The 24,944-nt window shown below is 34.7% G+C and overlaps 1 protein-coding gene across 2 annotated transcripts in view; it reads left to right on the top strand.

Moving 5' to 3' along the window:
* LOC136985977 (ATPase family AAA domain-containing protein 2-like) overlaps nt 1–17,759 on the top strand; it is a 119,469-nt gene extending 101,710 nt beyond the window's left edge. For both annotated transcript variants that reach the window (XM_067283399.1, XM_067283400.1), the window contains 4 exons: nt 8,063–8,613; nt 8,694–8,778; nt 15,888–16,057; nt 16,160–17,759. In XM_067283399.1, coding sequence (XP_067139500.1) covers nt 8,063–8,613; nt 8,694–8,778; nt 15,888–16,057; nt 16,160–16,210 — 857 coding nt within the window. In that variant the 3' untranslated portion in view covers nt 16,211–17,759. The remainder of the gene's footprint in view (nt 1–8,062; nt 8,614–8,693; nt 8,779–15,887; nt 16,058–16,159) is intronic.
* Nucleotides 17,760–24,944: the final 7,185 nt, after the last annotated feature.

The raw sequence follows: 24,944 nt of genomic DNA on the forward strand, positions 1-24,944 counted from the left end.
ATATAAGACGGATTCATATAACACAGTGGAAAAAATTGTGATGGTGTTTGTATAACACGGTAAAAGAATGAGACAGATGGTCATGGCTGACTCGTGTCTCTGACTTGATTGGTCAAATCTGGACCAATAGTAGACAAGCAGCAGACCTACTTGAGAGCTACCAGCATAGCAAGGATGCCAATTGGATGACCACTGTCATTGGATGATTGCATGTCCAGTGGCACATGTATACATGGACAGTTTAGGCAGGAAAGTTGAGTTTTCTTGTGAAAAAAACATTTATTATTCAACAGCCATAAAAATTGTTGTCATGTAGTGCCTTAAGCCTGATTACTAAAGAAAGTTATTTTAAATATATCAAGTAAGTTAATCGCTTTGGGCTGTGAACGGTTCATGTATTTGTAAAATCTAAGTGACTCGTACAACACGGATTCATATAACACAGAGCGTATCTACTGTGTTATAGAGGGGGTCTATTGTACTTCTAGCTTCATTTATTGAAGAAATTTTAACATCAATATTACAATTTTGTAACTTCTGTCTAATTTTTTTCAAGACAAAGGTTATCGTGCAATTTTTTTGTTGAAGTTATTACTACTATTATTAAATAATTTAATGTTTTTTTCTTTTAAAATGTAAATACAAATAAGTAAATGAGCATAAGCATCATATTATTGAAGATTAATGCAGTTTTTTTATAGTGTGCAAATTTACATATCTACAGAAATGGCATATAAACAAAACAAAAAAACTAAAATTTTTGTTTTGTTTTCATTGCACACATCATATCTTTGCCAAAGGACAGAAAACAATATATAGAATAAAAATAAACAATTACCCAATCAGAATTGAGCATACATATTTCAAATGGTGCAATTAAAAATACAGTAGAGTCCCAAGAGTCCGAACTAATTGGGACTGATTCCTGTTTGGATTATCAGATTTTCAGATTAGCCAAATAATTTAAATAATGTAGAAGCAAGCAGTAAAACAGGTCTGGTTTATATAGATCCAACATCATCAATAACTTTTGTTTCTGTTTTTGTGTTTTTGTGTTTGTGTGCTTAAACACAAAAACAGAAACAAAAGAAACAATATAGATCTGCTTTTTTTAATAGTCCATGTCAAACACTGATTTATTAATTTTGTACAGTTAATTACGAAACACAATATAGTGCTTTGACGATCACTTGGCTTTTTTTTTTCCTTTTATTTAGTTGACAGGTCATGTTTTTTTGTCTGGATTTATACATTCCTCGGGGTTGAAGCTAGCTGTTTCTATTTCAATAACTTAATTAATGACTTGAAATTGTGTTGCACTTAATTCTTGTTAATTACGAAATGCAATATAGTGCTTTGACGATCACTTGGCTTTCTTTAATAAAAGGGAAAAGAAAGCCAAGTGATCGTCAAAGCACTATACTGTGTTTCGTAATTAACAAGAATTAAGTGCAACACGGTTTCAAGTCATTAATTTTGTACAGTATTAATACAGTACTACAATAAAATATAATTTTTAAAAATAAAATTCTAAATCTTTTTGTACCATTAATACCATTTAAATTCAACTGGAAAATACAAAAAAAAAAGTATATTTTGCAAGCTAAAAAATTTCCTCTCCATTGACTAAAACATGTTTGGATTAGGCAGATGTTCAGATTAGCGGGACTCTACTGTAAAGGCTAAAATAATTAGTTTTTGCATTTGTATACTTTATATTATAAACAATCGAATCAATCTTATTTATTATATATCAAATTAAATGGGAAAAACCCATCTTTAATATAAACTAGTTGTAAAAACCATAAGTTACTCAGTTTTAAATGTGCAAGGTTTTAAAAAAGGTTAACAAACGATCAGTACACAGAATCATGACATGTAAAAGATCGGACCTGAAAGTGATAAATCTCCTGCCAAAAGAAAATTTCCATTTGTTTTCTACTCCTATGTTCCCAACATGTACAAATTAAACTACTCAAAATTTAATGCCATTTTGAATGGTACTCGTAAATGATTCTGTTTTAACATTGTAAAATACAAAATGTTATTCAAAAGTAAATTTGCATTGAAAACCCTTTAATTCCAAGTTCTTTTTCTCTGACCTAGAAGGATTAGCATCATGCTCTTCTTATCAATGACCTAAAGGTTGAGAATTTGATGTGACAGGATCTACGGAGTTGTATGGGATTAAAACAGGTTGAAAACATGGTTTATTTTGGTCCAAATTTCTCTAGATTTACAAGAGAACAGATGGAAATGTTCAAAAAGTTGTTGTTGTTGCATTTTCTTGATCCAATTGTAAGACTATCCCATAGGGGTTGTTGTTGATCACTTTTAAAAACTGCTGTAAGTTTGGTTTATTCTGCCACAAGATGAAGATATCAAGATATCTAGCATCTCAGATGATCAATAACATGACACTAGCAGTTTACTCACAGCATCACAATATACAAGTAAACTGAGAGCAAGCAAAAATCATCAGGCCTACATTTAATATACATACTATAGGTTATCTAGAAAAATTAGAAATTTATAAGGCTTATAAAATATCTAAGTGCATCAAACACAGGGATATGGACAATCTGTCTAATGCATGGCAGTCCATCTATGAAATTTAATTATTTAGTCATTTTATTAATAGCTAGTTATTCATTTATTTTTATTTTTATTAATTTTGCATATACTTGTTGTTTATTTATTTATTCACTTTTAGGATAACATCCTTAAATTCAAATTCTTGTTCTTTTAAACTTGTACTTACATTCTTTTAAATTTGTATTTATGTTCTTTTATTCTTCTGTTCCTTTATATTCTGTAACTGAGGAAGATCAGTGAAGCTAATCAAAAACAGTTTTATTTATTAAAATTGTTGCTGGATTTATAAAGGCGCAAGTTTTTTGTAACTATTTTCTCGTTATTTTTGAAACTCATATGTCTTCCGCTGCAGTACTGTGAAGGGTCAAAGATATCAGGATGAAATCCTTCACCCATATGTTTTGACTGTATTTGGATGCAATTGGTTCTGAATTTGTTTTTATGGACAACAACATTTGACCGTGTAGAGCTCATACAGTATGCAATTACTTAATGGCAGAGGGAATCCAGCTAATACATTGGCCAGCATTTTTACCAGTTCTGAAATATGAGATATGGGATTGGTCTCGGGAGAGATGTAGCTTCTTGCTAAAAAAACAACAAATGTTGCATAGTGGACTTTTTCATTTTCAACATATTGATCTTGAAACTTCAAATAAACATGGAAATATTTTCAAAACCATTGCAACTTAAATGGCTTTATGACTATGACCTTACATAAAATATCTATTTTTATGTTATTTAAAATAGAAAAGACAAATCAATTTCATATACAATAATACCTCGACTTATGCAAACCCGGAGTTACACGATTTTCAAATCTCATCGATTTGTCTTTTGTTTGAGCACCATGCAACTCTTGATTACTCACTCCCTCCACACTATTGTTTAGCTTACATGTTAGGACGTGTCGCACGGAATCGATGCATAGCTACAATTTATCTTGTGTTATTTATTTCTGTGTTTGTTATATCTACGGAGACTTTAGAGACTCTACTATGTCATTCAAACGAAGTAGAACTGATTCTTCTGCATCAAACAAGAAAAGAAAAACTTTATCTTTGGAATGTAAAGTTAATATTTACTAAAGACTTCGATACAAAAATGAAAATTTGTGAATTGGCAAAGAAGTTGATCTACCGGAATCGATGGTCAAAACAATTATAAAAGGTAAAGAAAAAATTCTCGAAGCTGTGAAAACTTGACAGAAGGCCTCAGTTCAATTGAAAAGGGGTTACAAATTTTAGAAAATATAGACTCCAACGAAGAGCATATTTCTTCTACAAAACGAGAAATAAAGAAATTATTAGCATGCTATGAGGAAGTTTTTGCGGGAGAAAAAAATCTTTGAGCCGTCAGACAAATTTGTTAGATTTTATGAAGCCTTCTACATCAAAATGACTTCGGTTTATGATTTTAATAATATAATTTGTTATACATATGTATTATCTAAGATTTTATTAAACATTTTTTTCTAAATTATTGTTTTCTGTAGTCTCCGGCCCCAATTAAAAATAATTTGTATGTATCAGGTCAGTCCATAAGTTCATGTGTATTTTTATCTACAAAAAAAGCAGTAAAAAATTTTAATTAAATTTTATTTCAATCTATAATGTATTCACCATTATTTTGTACAATTTCTTGCCATCTTGATGGTAGCTTTTTAATTCCGTCTTTGTAAAATGATTTTGGTTTTGAATCAAAATATTCAGAAATAGCCTTTTTTACCTTGTTCTCATCCTCAAAAGTTTTCCCTTTTAAAAAATTCTGCAAGCTGCAAAAAAGATGATAATCACTGGGAGCAATATCTGGCGAATATGGTGGATGAGGTAAAATTTCCCAGTTGTAGCTTTCAAGTTTCTGTACAGTTATTTTTGCAGCGTGTGGTCTGGCATTGTTATGCTGCAAGAGAACCTGCTTTCTGTTCACTAACGACGGTCAATTTTTTTACAATTTTTTATTTAAACGCTCTAATTGCTCACAATACATTTGAGCTGTAATTGTTTGATTAGGTTCTAACAGCTTAAAGTGAATTACACTTGACATATCCTACCAAACAGACAAAAGAATTTTTTTTTTTTTTGGATGCAACCCACCTTTTGCAGTCAGTTTTGGCTGCTTGTCGTGATCCATCCATTGTCTTTTTCTCATCACATTATTATAGAGGATTCATTTTTTGTTTCCAGTAACCAGCCGATCAAGAAAAGGTTCTAAAGCAATATGGGATAAAAGAGACATGCAAATGTTTACACGTTGTTGTCGGTTAGCTATTGACAGTTCATGTGGTATCCATTTTCCTAGCTTTGAAACTTTTCCGATTTGTTGTAGGTATCTATGAACAGTTCTGTGGGATGAATTTAAACGTTCCACAATTTCATCAACTGTTAAAGATGGTTCTGCTTCAACTAGTGCAGAGAGAGCATCATCATCAAAGTCAACGGGTCTTCCAGTACGAGCCTTATCCTCCACACTAAAATCATTGTTTCTAAATCTTTCAAACCACTTCTGCGCAGTCCTTGCACTAATTACAATTTGATTATGTACAGTATTTATTTTTTTGGCTGCATTTGTAGCATTCTCACCACTTAAAAATAAAAAGTATAAAACATGTCTTTTGTATTCGTTGGTTACTTCCATTTTAACGAAAATAAACAACTGAAATGTTCACAATTCTGAACAGTATTATATGAATGAGATCAAATTTAACCCTTCAGTGTAAAAATTATCACATTAGACTGACATTTTTAACAACAAAACAAGATTTTTCTCAAGGTCATAAAATTGCACATGGACTTATGGACTGACCTGATATTTATATGAGAAATTATACCTCAACTTACGTGAATTTGACTTATGCAGTTATCACTCCATCCCATCTATCACGTAAGTTTGGGGTATTACTGTATACACATTTTTTTTAATCTTAATTTTATTACTAAATGACAACAATAATTAATTATAAGAAAAAAGTTGTTAAAATCTTTTCAGTACTTTACATATGTATCTATTGTTCCTAGTTCTTAAAGAATATTTTGGTAATGCAAGTATTACAAGTATTTCTGTGGAAGGTAGCATCATTTTGCCATGCATTAAAATTTTGATGCAACCCAAGGTTCTCAAACTATGGGTCACAACCCATAGTTTGAGAAATGCTGTATAAATATTGCTTACTCTAAAATAATTTCATTCTATAACTATAGAATAAAATTATTTTAGAGTAAGCAATATTATTTTAGAAAATGTTATATGATTTTTGATGCAGAGGTTTTTATATACAGTCGACTCTGCATAAGTCGACAGCTGGATAACTCGACACTTGTCAGTTACGTAGTCAGCTTTTTGTGGTCCCAGCCGACTTACATAGGCACTAATGTTATTAACCTTAAAAAACTCGGTTTACTTGACATCATTTAACTTGTCACCACTGGATAAATCAACATACTTTTTCTTCTTCACACTTTTTAGAATTCTGATAAGTCGACTCCCCCCTGAAAAATGAGTTCACACCACACAGCTTATTGTACGGTGTGAACTCATTTTTTCAGGAGAGGAGTCAGCTTATCAGACGTCTAAAAAGTGTGAAACAGAAAAAGTATGTTGATTTATTTAGTGGTGACAAGTTAAACGATGTCAAGTAAACCGAGTTTTTTAACATTAATAACATTATTGCCTATGTAAGTCGACCTGGACCACAGAAAGCTGACTAATTAACCTACAGTGTCGAGTTATTCAGGTGTTGAGTTATGCAGAGTCGACTATATATATACAGTGGGTGACTGGTTAATGAACACTTTCACAAAAGATTTTTATGTTCGGACAATGAACACCTCACAGAACAAACACAAGAAGAAGTGACATAAAATAATGAATACCAATTGGTCTTCCCTTGTCTTCAGGCAACAATTTGAAACTTTTCGGAGTGCGAAAGACATCAACATCGACGCTCAACCTGGTATATACTGATCGGATAGTATTCCTCCGAACTTTGAAACTCTCCCTTGTAATTCCAGCCTTTTATTTTTCTGACAGAAACAATTCTTTTATAGTATTTATGAGAGTGGGTTTTTATTTTCGAAAATATAAGAATATAATTGAGAGTATAATAGCAAAGGTAGAGAGTGGACAGAAGATGTCTGATGTTGCTTGGCAGTATGGCTTGAACAGGTCTACAGTAGGCTGCAGTTCAATCTTATCTAAGAAAGATACTGTATAATCAAGAAGACTCAAGCAGCTAAAAGAGTAATGGAAATCACATCTGAGAAATAAAGAACATTGAAGAGCTTATAATGGAACCAGAAACTGATCTGACGACAGAAGAATGCTGAAAACTCTTGAATGAAGAACATCAAGAAACTTGGCAAGATATGTTTTCTTCTGAAAAAGAGGATTAATACCAATATCCACTATCAAACATCTTTTGAATTAGGAGGATATCAGAACAATGGTCTTAGAACGGCAACCAAACCAGGTTGAGGTTAATAGGCTTACAAATCTCTACAATTACAATGCTATTAATTACTTCTGAAAAATCCTGAATAAGAGGGAAAAGCAATCAACATTAGACACATTCTTTAACCTCCACGAATGGAAAAAACATGACTATTAAAAATGCAAGACTGTGTATATAGGAATTTTTATTATTACATATAAATAAACATAGTAAGAAAGTATATATTTTTTTATTTTTTGAGGTCTCCAGAACAAATTAATCAAATTCTCATAAAAACCAATGTTAAATCAATAATTGGTTAATGAGCAATTCGGATAGTGAACAAAGTCTTGGAACGGATTAGGTTAGTTAACCGATCACCCACTGTATATACAGGGTGGTTATAATTAAAGTTGCCCTACTCAGACCTGTTTAGAGCCTGTTCTCATGGACGTATTTTGATGAAACTTGGTATATATGTTATATGGACCATGGGAAAAAGGAAAATGCAAAAAAATATTTAGTTTGAATTTTTACCACTAGGATTGAACATTAATGTGATGCATGAGAGAACAAGAAACACAAAATGAGAACATGCAAAAGGTTTTTATTCACAACATTTGTTTAACGTGCAATCCATTTGCATCAGTTACATATTCAAAATGCCTTACAATACTGTAAGGTGTTTTGAACATGTGTCTGATGCAAATGGCTTGCATCACTTTCCAAAATATTATGTTTCAATGGATTTGATTTAAATTAATTAATTAATATTTATTTTATTTTTAATTTTAGTTATTGTTTCTGTTTTGGTGAAAAGACCAGAGTTTTAATTAATTGGTTATGTAGTTGCTTATAAAACTGATAGACCATAAGTAATGAGTGATTAGAAGTATAAAAAGAATGCTTGGAATGTAGATTAAATAGTTAATGTACGGTACACTCTTAACATTTTGAAAATGAAATAAATATGTTTAATCAATATAAATGTATGTATAAGTTAATTTAAATTATATTTATGTAATACTTTATTAATAGGTAAGCCTTCATCTAATTTTGCCGTGGTGAGAAGAAGGAAGTCTGCCTGGTTTGGTTCTCGTACCATTTATAGGCGTCCTATTCACTGTAACAAAAATGAATCATTTAAAATTCAAAATGATGGAAAAACATCGAAAGACGTTTCCATTTCTTCTTTGCATGGTAACGATTTGGGAAATTCCATGGTCAATAATCAAGTGGTAAATAATTTTGAAGATCATGCAAATTCTTTGAACGACTTAGATCTTTGCGAGGGAATTGAAATTGATCCTCCCCATGGAAAAGATTCGGCGTGTAACAATCATGTTCGTGAAGATCCATTACAAGAGTCGAGTAACGTGCCTACAGAGGATGTCGATGCTCGTTTGTCAGAAGTCGACTGTCGAGATTCCTCAGGTTTATCTACCTCACCATGTGCCACTGGAAACAACTGTGATAAAACAACTTTAGAGAATAGCTGCTCAAATGCCTTTAATTTGCAAAGAGATAATTTAACTGAAACTTCTTGTAATGAACCAAAAAATGATAATCGAGAAGATTTAATAAGTAAGGTTAGTGTTTGTATTTGGTTTATTTAATGGTATTAAATATGACTTTAAATAATAAACATTAATTTGTTTAATATTTTTAGAATAAAGATTCTGGTGGCGAAGTAGAAACGCAAGAAAGTCAGGCTTCCAAAGACCATTCTGTGCCACCATCTGAAAACATACAAGGTAATTTAATTGTTTTGACAAAAATATATTAATGTTTTTTGTGCTTATATATAGGCAAAGAGAAAGTGACCTATTTTTTAAGTAAAGCTATTGGCTAATTTATTTAGCATATTTTTATGCATATAACTCACTACTGTGTATATCATGTCTCTCCCAGAGCAGCCTTTGATAGCATATCACTTACTGCCACATACAAAGAGAGCTTAAAGGTATCATCTGAAACATTAAAACATCGTTACACTGTTATATTTCATTGTAGAGGTAATTATAAAATATATGAAAAAGACTACCAAGAGAGTATATCCATGTTTGAAAGATACAAATGCATATCGAATGATAAATTTTTTTAATCATATTTCCTTATTTATGTTCTATTTGTCAATTAATAAATAAATATAAAAATAGATAAATCAAACAAAACAACTTTTTAAAAATTGATTAAACCATTACATTTAGATCATAGATTGTGTCAAATTTAACAACATAAAGTTATATGAAAACAACACAAATATACCAAAAACCATAAAAGAAATAGAATTATTTACTGATAAGAACATTTTGTTTGTTTCTAATGATCATCATCAGGTATATAAATAAACAACAACTAACCCGTTATATATAAAGACCAACAACTGCCGAATTATCGGGCTAGCAAATGGCTATAGAAATATTAATAATTTAAGAAAATTTATTACTAGAGCTAGGCGTTAGGCGCCATCTCTTGCTAAATTTAATAATTAGAATTTTAATTAAATAATTTAAATAAATTTAGGCCTAACTGGAAGAAAAGAATTGGCTTGAAGCGGGACTCGAACCCGCAACTTCTGCTATCCGTGCAGACACGTTACCAGTTACGCTACCCGGACCTTCGGTCCGATCTCCCCTTCCAGTTGATATAAGATTACTGTACGACCATCGACGGTCATTACAATGCCGGCTGGGGACACATTAATTGCCCACGTCCTCTCAAAGGCACTCAACCGGCCATCTCATCCGTTATATCAACTGGAAGGGGAGATCGGACCGAAGGTCCGGGTAGAGTAACTGGTAACGTGTCTGCACGGATAGCAGAAGTTGCAGGTTCGAGTCCCGCTTCGGGCCGATTCTTTTCTTCCAGTTAGGCCTAAATTTATTTAAATTATTTAATTAAAATTCTAATTATTAAATTTAGCAAGAGATGGCGCCTAACGCCTAGCTCTAGTAACAAATTTTCTTAAATTATTATTTCTATAGCCATTTGCTAGCCCGATAATTCGGCAGTTGTTGGTCTTCATCATCAGGTATATCATAACAACTAGCAAACAGAAGAACATAACAATCAAACACATTTAAATATAAAGATTGGAAGTGGTTCAAATTGCACACATATATATGCATTGGTAAGGTGTTACCAATCTAAACATAAAATTTAAAAATTACAAGTTTAAACTTAAAATACCTGTAAGTATAATTATAAATACTTAGAACAGAAGTCCTAAGCCAGTTTGTAGCACACCTTCTGTGCTGTAGAAAATTTATTTATTTCAGTCACATTAGGAAAAATTTTGTGACAATAGATTTCCTTTCTTCTAATTAATATCTAAATCCCAGAATGTATCAGTCTCTCTAAAATTGACTGCTCTCTTGTTCCCAACAGCCTTGTAATTATCACAAATGTGTGGAATCAAAGGTCCAATGTAGTAGATGTGCACTTTCAAAATCCACCTGCATATCACAAAGAGTATGCTACCAGAACCATATCTGAGAACTTACTAACATCGTGTTCATGTTCTCTTATCTGGTTCCAAGGGCCACGGCAGTCACTCTAATGCAGGCCTGGCCAACCCAAATTGTTTTGCGGGCCACTTTGATCATGTGTAACATTATGGTGGGCCACAATTTAGGCAAACATGCTTTTAAAAAAGTAAAACAAATACAAAATGAATAAGATTTTATTGTTATACCAACAGTTTGTACTCGTACTTGCACATTATAACGATGACAGATGCAAATTTTCATTTATTTAATTGTTTTAGTATACACATAACGGGAAACAAAAGTTTTAATAGATATATAATATTGCTTAGCGGGCCACACAATTTAACATGATGGGCCGCGGGTTGGCCAGGCCTGCTCTAATGTGTACCAAGGAACAATCCACACAAGTGTCATATAATGGAATAGCATATACACCTGGTGCAAAGTGCTCCTCTACTGGATCTTTTTCAATTCTGATCAGTGCAAAGATTGTCAGACACAAATTTCAAACATTTTAAATTTGAATGCTCAATATATTCTGTGATATTATTTACAAATTTTTAACCAATGGAACATTAGGTTTCATGTGCATATTTTTAATATCAAGTACAGAGAACCATATTTCAAAATATATTTTATATATGTATAAAATAAAACCCAAACAAGAATAAACACATTTCATGAATTAGCTATTGTGGTTTTATTATGTATATATTTATGCCATGTTTTTTTAACCCTAGGGGGTTATCAAGAAATGACATGCAATAGATAGGAATCACAATCTTTGTGGTTAATACAACTACCTTTTAATGTGACCTTGTATATTTCAAGAATTTCTACCGTTCTTAATCAGTGTTTGCTGAAGAACTATTTTATCAACTTTCCACAGTATTACTAGATCAAATCAGGCTACTTTTTGCAATTTTTAAAACAAAATTAATTTTTAAATAATTTATCACTAGAGGGAGGTGTTAGGTGCCATATCTTATTAAATTTAATAATTATAATTCAGAATATTATGAAAAGAATCAGCCTGGAGCAGGACTTGGATCTTCAACTCTCACTTACTGTGCGGGTGTGTTGTCAGTTGCACTATCCAAGCCTCCAAACCGATCACCTCTTTCAGACATATTTAATTAGGTTGTAATTATCCTCGGTTACTTACCTCATTGACTGGGTTCACTTCATTGAAACGATGATTTTTAGAAAGTCATTGTTTAATCAGCCAAACGAAATGTGGCCCTTTGGTGGTTGAGTGGATAAAACCACTGAACCCTAGTAGTTGGTTGTGGGTTCATGCCGTGCCAACAGACTGGCCACATGAAGTTTTCTAGGTTTTCTTCACATTAGTAATAACTAAATAAGGACTGGTTTTCCACAATAGACTTCTGAGAGGCATCACCTCTCAGAAGTCACTCATGTCACGTTGGCATATATGAATAAATCTAAACTGAATGAAATGTCAAATTATCAGGCTATAATAATGCTATGTAATTAATTAAATACTAAATAATTTGTCTTAGAGGTAGGTAGTTATGCTGCCATCTCATGCTAGATTTAATAATTATAATAACTTATATTTAATGTGCAAGTTTCTGGAACAAAATAATTGGCTCAGAGTGGGATTTGAATTTGCAACCCTTGCATATTGTGTGGATTCGTTGCCAGTTACTCGATCCAGACCTCTGTCTGATCTTTGCTGCATAGTATGTGGCAATTGCAGGTTCAAATCCTGCTCCAGGCTGATTTTTTTTCTCTCAGAACTTTCTAAATTAATTATTAAATTTATCAATAGATGGCACTTAATGCCTATCTCTAGGCTAAATTGCTTGATATATAATATGAAATAGAAAAACCATCACAAAAACATTCTAAATTTGGAATTTCAGTTTACATTTATGTTTCTTCTGTGAAATCCTGGTACAGGCCTCTGAAGATGGCCAAAAACATTTGCTATTGGGAAAATCAAAAGATATTTTCTTGCTGGAAGAATGTTTACAGAATATTGCATGTTTATTGGACAAAAAAGTTCCAGCTTTGAAAATATTAATTGGTATTCAATACTTGTGTACATAAGTTTTCAGGATGCAGAAAGCAATTGCAATCAAAATTTGAAAAAAGTCAAAGTTTTTTCTCAAGGCTTGTGTGTGTCCAGGAATCAGATTACCAGCTCCAACTTTTTCAAATCAATCTGAAGAATTTGCTTGCAGTTTATGACAGCTTCTTTAACATCTCATCTGGTTGTTGTATCTTTCAATCTCACAAGATCAAGTTCTTCCATTACATTCATTTGACTCAACACTTCTAATAAAAATAGCAAGATGAGCAATATTCTTAATATATGTTGTTCCAGTGAGAAATATGCAATTCTTTGAAATTGCATTGAGGGTTACACAAATTTCAGTCAAAGTATCATTAATTCTTTGTGCAAAGTTTGATGTAAGACACTGATTTGAGTGAAAAGTTTCACTTTTTCTGGACATAGTTTTACACTGTGCTAATTACAGTTTTTGACATAGTTATCATATGCAAAAGGTTTCATTTTTTTGCAAAACATGAAACATTTGCACATCAACACCAACAATAGCATTTGATGCAGTTTTCTTGTGAAATATGTTCTGTTGAGCTGCCTGAATTGTAACTTAGCTTTCCATTTGCCAACAGTATGTTCTTCAGTTTTGCTATGTTTTTTGCTCATAATGTATTTTAAGGTCAAAATAGAGTCATATTTCACACTTTCCTGTCATTCTTTTCTATTCTTCAATGTCTTCTCACTTCTATAACTCTTCATATTTCTCTTTCCAAGGCTATACCTATTGGTGGAGGCCTTCTAATCCTTTGGTAAATGTAAAATGTAACTGTATCAATGACTATAATTAAGTACACCAATCAAAACCTTGACATTTCAGTAAATATTGATTTGTTTGGAAACTTCACAGCGATTTTTAAGAGAAATAAAAGAAACTGTTTTAAGACTAAAAATATAGTTTTATTCCATTATGTATGCGCCATTGTTTTTAATGACGTGTTGCCATATATGGGGGAGCTTCATGATACCTTCTTCGTACAACTTTCCAGTTTTTTCCGCGAAAAACTGATCCACGTGGTTTTTGCAAGCTTCCAAAGCATTAAAGTTTTTATCATGAATGGAATTTTGCAGAGAACGGAACAAGTGGTGGTAGTCCGACGGGGCAAGGTCGGGTGAGTAAGGAGGTGGGGTAAACATCCCAGCCTAGTTCCAATCGTTTTTTGCGTGTTCGTAAAGACATGTGCGGTCTGGCATTATCTTGGTGAAACACAATGCCTTTTGTATTGGCCAGTTCCGGACGTTTTTCTTTAATTGCCATGTTCAGTTTATCCAATTGGAAACAATACTTAACCAGAATCAATTGTTTGATTCTGTGGAAGAAACTCGTAGTACATGATTCCTTTCTAATCCCACCAGACAGTGAGCATGACCTTCTTTGGATGAAGACCAGCGTTTGGAGTTTTTAATGGTGGTTCATTTTTCTTACCCCATGATCGTTTTCGGCTGATGTTATAAACGATCCACTTTTCATCACCTGTCAGTAAACGCCATCATTCCAGGCTCCCGTGTCTGTCCATACCATTCTGAGGTGCCTGGATGAGGAACATTTGGTATCGCAGCTGCCATTATGTATGCTGACATTGACAATCACCCACGTCCATTTGGATTGGTGTCACTCCCGACGGGATTGGACTGCAGCGGAGTGGAACCTGGTCATGTACAGCACCGAATTCTTTTGGGCACCAATGACAGCCACATTCATTTCTAGATGGCTATAGCGAATGTTTCAATCCTGCCTATGCTTTCGAGTGGCACATCGCTCCCATGTGTGATGGTCTGGGGTGTTTCACATACAACAGCCAGTCACCTCTAGTAGTGATCCAAGGGACCACGACTGCCTAGTGGTATGTTAGTGACGTCCTGTAGCCACACGTATTGCCTCTCTTGTCAATGTTCCCTCTAAGCTGCTCAAGCTGCGCACTGCTCAAATTGTTGCCGCGCACGAGAATTTATGTGCCACGCAGGCGAGCATGCACACTGATTTGAATTGTTGTTTACTTATTTTTAGCTCTGTCTGCAACATGATTATTGCTACGTATATTTCGATTAAATACATTAAATCATTGACAAAAGATAATATTTTGTATGGAAGTATGTTTTAAAATGAATTTTAATCTCTACTTTATAATTAATTATTTTAATTTTTATAGGAAAAAATAAGATTTTATATATATATGCTCAGAAAATTTTTTTGCTCAGAGAAGTATATGTTCCGCTCATCTACAAAAAAAAAAATTAGAGGGAACATTGCTCGTCGCACGGACTGCATTTGCCACATTGCCACACTGCCACACTTTCCCGGCCTGTCCGGTCCTCAATTTGTTACCGATTGAACATGTCCGGAATCACTTGGGACATCAGGGTGATTCTGGTCAGCCTAGGAGTTTAGCTGAACTAGAGGACAGGCAGAGTGATTCCACAGGACACCATACACCAGACGTATGCCTCCATCCCAGCCCGTATCACATCTCGTATTCACGCTAGAGGTAGCCAAACAGGGTACTAATCTACTTTCATTTGTAGATTTTCCTGCAATAAATGATCCTTTTGCTTTCATTTTCTAATAACTTACTTATATTTGTATCACCGTTACACTACAAATGTACAATTTCGTTCTATTCAGACAACTCCTCGGTGTTCTAATTTTTATGGCAATGAGTGTAAATATATATATAGTATTAACTAATTCATGTTAGTATTGCCCGATTTTTCATAAAAATATTGCCAAGCGAACGTGATGTATTTTCCATCTTTAAAGTTAATGCAACAGCCTATTAGATCAGCATTAGAGATTTCTGAGGCTTCTAGAGATTTGATGTGTTCGGTTTGCCAGGATTGATTAACACGGTATTCTAGAGGTCGGCTTGCACGTCGGTCTCTGTCGCGTAAATGGACGGCGGTGGTGGTTTTTATTCATTATATTGTAGTGATGTTTTATAACCTTGTGCGTATGGAACGCTTAGTGGATTCAATTTTTTTTGGAACCCGTTGTCCCTCACCGAAACCTTGTAAACCCCCGGGGCCCTACGTTGGTCGACCTTATCTTTTCCGTTGCGTAGTAACTTATACTTGTATAAGGTGGGAACTCGCTTGTACGCTACATACAGTTCTGAGCATTCCAGTTTAGAATGTTGTCGAACCGAAGCAGATCTCGTATAAGATCGAAAACGTTTGTCGAATTTGCATTAAATATATACTGGATTGTCAAAGTGTCGATCGGTTATTTAGTTATAAACAGACGGCTTTTAGAATCTCTACTGGTCTAACGCACCTTCTATTTTAGAAATGCCGAAAGAAGTGTCCGTCGATCAGGACAGACTGTACGGTCTTTTGAACAGACTGGTTTCCGTAACGGACGATTGGCCGTCGGATTCCTTGGAGAAGTCTTATCGGGTTCTGGATAGTTGCATCTACAGACATCGCCGATCCTGGGACAAGCGACTTCTTTTGACCGTAAGATTTTTAACTTGGTTTTTAATCCACCGCCAAGAGGTAGTTCTCGGGAATTTGCCCAATAACTGACGGAGGTTTTTTTTTATATATTACTATTATTAGGAAATGGAAGCAGAAGTGGAAAGCTTCGGTCAATTCAGACCCATTTCTTAGTGTCGGACCGAGACGTCCGTCGTCGTCGTCGTCGAAAGAATGACAGTAAATCACGTGCGATCAGAAGTTGAATGCATTCCCATCATGTGTATTTCATTCCGAAGAACGTCCTATTGGAAAAATGTTGTGCCTCACTCGAAAGATCTATCTGATAGTAATTTGTCATTTGTACATATACATATATACATATATATATAAACATGCACTCACTTAGATATATATGTATATATCTATATATACGTAATTAGTGTACGAGACAATGAAAGAGCAGGAGATTGGCCGAACGTCGGTCGTGCCGCCAAAAAGAGTAAAAAAATTTACAATGTACAGTTGGAATCGCGTCGAAAGAAGAAGTAGTCGACACTCCCGAAGAGGGAAAAGACTGTGCCTTCGTTTGTAGAAGCATTCTCTTCCGGATCTCGTGTAAAGTTTTAGCGAGCGACGCGTGACAAGCGACGGTTCGAAACGCGTCGTCCGTAATACTAGAAATGTATATCGGAGCGAAAAAGCCACTTAGCATATCATTTAATGTCGATTTTTTTCGTTATTCTTTTTACGTTAGTCACCGGCCGATTTTCCAAGATTTAAAACTTGCCAACTGCCAAACGGCACGTGACGAAGTTTTTAAATGATTCCTGCAAAAACCAACCAAAGAAAGCCCGGAAATTACATTAATTCCCAGACGTTTGCTCGATCCGTTAAATCAACCCGTTTTTTGTTTGTTTTTTTTACAAACGATTGGAACGGGACAAGATACGGGTGGCTCCGTCATCGGTCGCCTACGGATTTTAGTGATTTACGGGAGTATTTTTACTTTTCTATTTTATTCCAATGGATCTACGCGAATGTGTAACTGCCAGAAATCCAGCGATTCATCACTGCCAGTATTAAGAGTTTTGTTCGTTAGATGCGAAGAATCTGGCAAACAACCTCGATGCCGGTCCGTCGACGCCGTACTCGTATATATCTATATATACGTTTCCGTGTAAACGTTTCGAAATATTCGAGTGGACAAAATTTATTAGTCGAGAAGACGAATATTTTAACTTTTCGTTCGTTTCTTTCCGGAGAATATTTTGTATTGTGGGCCAACGTTTCTTCGCGTTATCGGACCGGATAACGCGACGATTCCAGCTACGTTTAGCCGTGGCCCGATGTTTTTTTATACGATTTGGCCACTTTTTCCGCGTGGCTCGTTTCTTTGGTGCATTCCCATGCGTCGAACGAGCGGGAGCGACCGTCGATCGTCGGTGGGAGTGGGGATCGGGCCGTCCGAAAATATTTGGGATTTTTTGTTGGAGACGTCCGGCCGTTGCCGCGTTTGCTCAATATAAAAGCGGGCGTAACGTAGCGGACGAAAATCCGCCGCGTGACGTTATCGAAGACACTTCGCAGTTTTTAAGTCGCAGTCACTGCCATTTTCACAAAGTTTTACGGTTAACTTTGTATATATTAGTATTTTTGTTGTTAAAGTGAGGAGTCTTTCTTTACACTGCCAGTTCCCGTGTATCCGTCGTTTTTGTTTTCAATAAATTTACTTTCACCGGAATGTTCGTCTTTTTCTTTTCCCCTACCAACGTCTGGCGGATGGAATGCTGCCAGTCTCGACCGACCCTCGGGTTATCGCCCTTCTCCCGCTCCTATCATGCCGGCTCTCCACTTAGCCTCATTTCTTTTCCAGGCCATTGGATGGCCTTTGTCACTGCTCCTGCGCAGGAAAATCGTCTTTCGGTTAGAATCGCTTTCGGATACTTTGGCCGCATAATACCGGGAAGACGTATATTTTCGCTGTCGCCGCCAATCGGCACGCTGGATCCATAATTCCCAGCGTACGTAACATCGTATTTTTACCCGTCATCCTTAGCACTACATACGACGACTTGGTTAAACATGGATTGTTACGTGCAATTTAAACCTGGGAAAGGTACTCAAAATACTAAATATCGATGTTCGGTAGGGAGTCGCCGAGCGTAATGTGGCGAAATGTCGAATATTTGGTTTAAATTTTTTTTATTCTGGATAGAATGCCTGGAACATTTTCGTGTTCACCACGGAAAAAAGTGGCTGGATGAGAAGTAAAACATATTGCCAAAATACGGGGTATACTATAGATTACTCCCTATGGAATTTCGTGTGTTTGGGTATATATCTGAACTCAGGGGACCGAGACGAGTTCAACGATACTCTACTTTTGGACCGGAGACGAAAAATAAAAAAGTTATCATACTTTTTTCCGGCGATCGGGCGATGATAGGGAGTCGCGTCGCTCTCCGCTAAGTCGGCCTCGCTATCGCGATCGGGAGTCCCGTCGCTTGCCGTTAAAATTGCCTTTAGTAGACGTTTTCCCCTTTTTTTTACTTTGTTCAAGAACTACCGTGAATCGATCACTAGTTTAGCACATGGCGGCGTGTGGTGGCGCCCATACGAGAGGTCAGTCGGGCCGCCATGTTCGCTGCCATAAGTAACATTAACCGAAGTGACGATCGCGCGATGATCGGAAGTCGCGTCGCTCTCTCCGCTCTCGTATCGCGTGTTTAACGCTCCGGGAGATGACCGTAGTCCGACGTCACGGTTTGCAGACTTTACCGCAAGATGGTAATACTAGCAACTACGGTGCCGTCTGCATGAGAGCATTAAAAAAGTATGGTAACTTAAAAAGTGTGATAACTTTTTTGTTTTTCGTCTCCGGTCCAAAAATAGGGTACCGTTGAACTCGTCTCGGTCCCCTGAGTTCAAATATATAATCAATGTCCTGAAATTTCATAGGGAGTAATCTATAGTACATCCAAAATACGATTGTGGGGCGATACGGAAAACTATACAAGAATTTCTTCGACAGAATAAAAACTGGGAGGAATGGCTTTATGGGAAATTTGTCACTTTGTTGCCGGAAGAAACAAATGTTAACATATGATTGAATAAGGTAGCTTTGTTAATAAATAACCTTAGCATTTTAGGTTGCTAAAAACGTTTAAAAACAGGGGTGCAGACTGGTGCTAAAAATCACGTTAAACTTGAGTAAAATTTTTTTTAAATTGCTGGGTACAGTATATTTTTCATTAGTTATTCGTGTATATGTTATGTTTTAAGTGATTAATATGGGCATTATTCATAATGACAAACAAAATCGGCACTGTAATAAATTTCAGGTTTTTTATTATAATTTATCAGATCGACCGGTCATTACGAACACTTCTATCACTTAGTCAGGTAAAGTGATAATACCTCGAGAAGTGATCATCCAATATACGCTAACCAATCGGCACTTGTATCTGATTTGCGCGTGCATATTACGTTTAGTATCGAATTTAAAAAATTCATGTGACTAGTAGCTAATCTTTTGCAACATTTTAATTTTACTTTGCCTCTTAAAATACTGTTTTTTTCGTTGAAAAAACAACTATTACTGAGTAATAATTAAGTAACATAACCGCTTCGACAACCAATTAAACGAGTTAATAGTAGCACAAGGTCAAAACACTCAAATTTTTACGAAATCGGTGTATCAGAGTCAAAAATGAAAGTGACTTCGAAGTTACTGGAAGAATATCGGCGTTTACGTAGATGTGACGTATCCATCGGAGAAATAGAGAAAGTAATCGTGTCTGATGAGATATTGATATTACATTCACACTGAAGAAATATTTCAGGCGTTGCACGATGACCATATTGCTACAGACCATGACGGCAGAAACCATATGGAAAAAGAATTAAGTACGAAATATAGAAATAGTACAAGAAATACAAGATATGATCATAATTTACTTGAACAGTAAATTATGATCATATCTCGTATTTCTTGTAATTCCTTGCGTGAAATTTGTCAGAAATAACAATGTTCCTTTCACATGAAAAAGATCTAACCAAGCTGATTTCCATAAAACAGGATATGTCAGTACTACAGAGTCGGTGAATGACGAGGAAAAACAGTTGATTAAAAAATAGAAGAAAAAATAAGTGTCTAGAACAGCGTTTCTCAACCTGGGGGTCGCAAAACAAGAACGAAATCATTTTGAGAAAAAAATCATTCATTATAAACTTATAAACATTTTACTTACAATAAGTACACATGTAAAGAAAAAAAATTAATGTGATGGTTGCATTTGTTTTTCATTTAAAATTTTCTCCATACGTGGATCTACGTTAGAAACATACAAAAACAAAATGTTTTCGAGTGATAAAAGGCGATTGTATGGGGTTTGGACATCTTAGCTACTCTTAATACTACGAGATAAGATGCTTCAAGTACACTTTTATCAGTATGGCTTAACTTACCTTGAGAAATAAACAAACTTCTATTTGTATGTAATTTTCTTTTGAAAAAATTCCAAGGGTTTGTTTTTACGAGTCTGATGTTTAGTTTCCAAGTGTCGAACTAATTCTGATGGCTTCATGCTTTCATCGGAGAGAACTTGAGAGCAAACAACGCACTTTGGCTTTCCATCCAATAAGGTGTAACCATAATTTAAATAACTGTCATCGTACAACCTTGTCTTTTTACCACCGATTCACTGGATGCAGATGGCTCACTTCGTCTTTTCACAAATTTGTCCATTTCGTATTAGAAATTTAAAAAAAAAAACACAATCCCGTTTCACGGTTGACCGCACACTAAAATAAAAACACCAGACACGCGCTTCTCATTCGAAACGTAACTGAAGTGGTGCAATCGCCATCGCCTCTTTTATACTAGTGACAGCACGACTGTTCAAACGCATCGTAGCATGTTCAACTTGCTCTCACAGCGAGTATTATAGAAAGAGATCAAATTACAAAGAGCACGTACACATCAAGTTGGAACTTGTAAATTGCTCATGTACAGGTACAGTACATACACGTCATACATGCATGTTCATACCCATCGCTATAAACGCAGCGACATAAAATAATAGGCATGGTTGTATTACATTTTTTATACTGTCGGTATTTTCTTAATGTATAAAATTAGTGCTATTAAAATTCAATTAGTAATAGTAAGGCTTACTGTTATTATTCCTTTGGTTGGGGGTCACGAAATATTAATTTTATTTATATTTACTATTTGGGGTCGCGGAGCTAAGAAGGTTGAGAATCGCTGGTCTAGAACAAGGGAAATGGCATTGTCTAATCTTAAAAAGCAAGAACAGCTTATGTTGATGACACAGTAATGATTCGTGTACCAGATGTAGACGGAGTCGGCAGTAATGGAAAAAATTCGGTGTCGATGTTGCGGTGAAGATGATAACCTTCACAAACTGAGTACTAAACACGGCTTATTGAACCTATCATATTCCAGTAACCAATTTACTGTTTGTAAAGAAAATTTCATTTTGTTGGAGATGTACCGAGTGCAGAAATTTCGCTTAGAGAATGCGCAAGAATGTCATCAATTTCTGGAGGCCAAGACTATAGTCGATGCTTGGTTTGAAATCTAATAGACGAAGATGCTACAAAGAAAAAGAATTGTCATTCCATAAGACATCAAAATCTCAATTGATCGAATAAATAAACTAAAAAATATTTAATTTTTTTATAAAATTTATACCAAAAATGAAATTCCAGAAGTTTCGTGTAAGTTGATGTTTTGATCGAAGTATAAATCTGTTAATATTTTTTGTTAACGTTAGTTGAATTAATACAGTTAATAATACGTTTAAAAGATCTCATGTCGTTTTTAAAATACTTCCAAATAATTCACAAAAAATTAATAATTCTTAATGAAAAATGTGGAGATTTAAAAAAAAATCAAATTTTCCAAACGTAATGTAGTAGCTGTATTGGTAATATCTAGTCAATATTTATCATGCTGCGCGGCCCATTTTAGTCACCCATAATGGCTATGCATTATAAATAATGCCCTATTAATCATTTGGTTCATAACTTATACATGAAGCTTTACATATTGTTGCTTGAATCGCAATCATTCGACAAAAGGACTGAATTAAAAAATTGTAAATTCTAAAATTGAAGACGAGATCTACCTTCAGTCTGAGGAAGGCGGTTTCCGCTTCTTTTCTTTTGAAGACGCTTCCTTTCTAATTCGGTGATTCCAACTGGGAATCTGTGTGAATGTATAGCCGGTTCTTCCCGAACACTAGCGTCCAAAACAAAGTTCTTAATTGGAGTAACTGCGACAGAATCGGAATCTTCTACGTGCAGAGCAAATTTTTTGATTTTCTCAAAATTTTCGCAATAGAAAATACCAGACCTTATCTATGTTCCCGTGATCGAGGCAACCAGACATTTCGCATTTCGACAATGCCGGACGTCTGGTCACCTTACCCAAAGTTTTACAACTAAAATCAATTACTACACAGTGACATCTCTAGTGGAAAGCCATCGTCAAATTGGACTGCAAATGCAGGTGTTTATGATTTGTAAATTAAGTTCAAAATGTAAACTATATGAAAATCAACCCAAAAATGCACAATACGCATTAAAGTAACCCAACTGGGTGCAAATTTGGAAACCCTGGTCGCAAGTTCGACAGTGATCTCACTGTCGAACTTGCGACCAGGGAAGATCATTTGGGAGAGTGATCGACAAAGTTGTTCAACTTTGTCGATCACTCTTCCAAATGATCGCTTGGACGATCAGTCCACATCTACAGTATATTTACCACCGACTGTACGACATTCGTTGTTAGCTGCCAATTCCAACACATTTCCCGTGAGCACATGTAACTTAAGACTATATGAAATTTTATATCCCAATTACAAGTTATCGTATTCACGTAATATTCAAGTCAATATGGTATTTAAATATAAACATATAGTCTATATATACATGCACTTACATAGTATTGGATTAAGTCTCTACCCTACACAAAATTTAAATTGGGGCCCATTTAAATAAGTTGCTTTTAAAGAAATCTTAGATAGTGCCACTTAAAATTTTTATTAATGATAGAAAATAAAAACACTAATACAATAATAATTGTAAAATAAAAGAGATTCTGGTATAACGAAATATATATAATTATAGTCATTAATCAGTCTTTAAACAGCCGTGCCCCTCCGAATTACGGTCCCTAGACATGTCTTATTTGTCTATTGGTTAATCCGGCACCGTACTTACAGTATGATAAAAAAGATGCAGAACTTTAAAGAATAGAGATGCCAAAGGAAACTGCCTATTTATGCTTTTTTAAAACCACCGTTAGTTAACTGACTTGTTTTTAACCAATCACAGCAGGTTTAAAATTTTGGGAAGGAATAATTTTCGAATTCAAATTCAAAACTCTTCACAGTTGAAATCTGTCATCCAATGAAAAGCATAATTTCAATTTCCGAATGTTAATTGGGCGGGAAAAATCGGTTAGAAATCGTTTAACTGTCAACACCTAAATCAAATTAATGAATTTCTTTTGTAATTTTGTGCAAAATGTCGAAAGAGGCGAAAAATAATGCTAATCGGGGAAGGGAGAAAAGGGTACAAAACTGGGATTAATAATTCGGTTTTGTACCCTTGGATCGAGAGATCATTTCCTAATGGTTATGGTTTCTTTCAAAATAAGACTCACATTAAAAGTAGTGCGACACCACAAATTCCTAAACTTATTAATAAAGAATACTTATAGTATGCCCAGGCCCTAGACCAGTGGTTCTCAATCCGTGGTCCGCGGAACACGGGTGCTCCGTGAAGCCACTTCAAGTGTTCCGCGAAAAAACAAATATACAATTAAAAATTGTTGCAAAAGAAAAATAAATACAATGTAAAATAATTTTTAATTTATGGGAATGTAATTAGCAAACGCCAATGTCGTCATCTACTAGACCGAGTGCGCTTGATTTCAAAAAAGTTTGGCACCCCTACTTTAAAGCTGATGTATTGTAACTACTCCGCGGATAAAAAATGTGAAAGTTTAGTGTTTCCCGACTTCAAAAAGATTGAGAACCACTGCCCTAGACTATCGATTCAAATTTATGGTGGTAAGAAATACTTCCGGGCTATATACTACGTATATAAAGACCGCGAGATACCAAAATATTTTTAAAAAGAATTTGGAAGTAATAAACAGAAACTGGTAAACCAAGAATTAAATTATCGGTAGGGTGAAATTAATTAATTTAATAGCCAAAATAGCTTTATTATTTTTGTTTTCCTAGCAAAGTTCGAATTACAAAGACATAATTTATTCGGTTTTTCAGGGAAAAATTACAAATAGACTTAAAGTTGGAAACAATTATTAATTTACGCTATTTAAAAATAGTAACCCGAAAGTAATTAAAATAACAATAAAAGAGACATTTGAAAATTAAAATGCTTACAATTTAAGTTCGAATAAATTTGGGCAAAATAAATCGGAGGGTAAAAATATGCAAACGAGTGAATTGGGCGAATGCGGTAGGTTTTATATCAACAGGGAAAAAAAGACAATGGCGTAATATTGAAAAACGATTATATCGTCGCCATTGTAAAAGAATTACGAATAGTTACACTCTGAAAAATTAACATAAAACAATAAGTTTTAGAAATATCGTGACACGCGATTAACTGACGACCAACACAATTTGACATTAAAAACAATTATTCTTTCTTTCATACAATGGTTAATATGGAGTGCTAAGGCTATTACTATTAGGCATATAGGCTATTACTCCGAGAGAGCGAGATTATGGACGCATGTGTCCAATTAGCTGGCCGTTTAGATGGAATAGCCATACTCGTGCGGGAGAAATAATGCCTTCCGGGAGGTCTTTTAAGGCAAACAGACTTCTATTCAAGCAAAAACAATTACAGGTACTCCTCACTT

The sequence above is a fragment of the Centruroides vittatus genome, unplaced genomic scaffold, assembly GCF_030686945.1.
Source record: "Centruroides vittatus isolate TY-2023 unplaced genomic scaffold, ASM3068694v2 contig_986, whole genome shotgun sequence".
NCBI lineage: Eukaryota > Metazoa > Arthropoda > Arachnida > Scorpiones > Buthidae > Centruroides > Centruroides vittatus.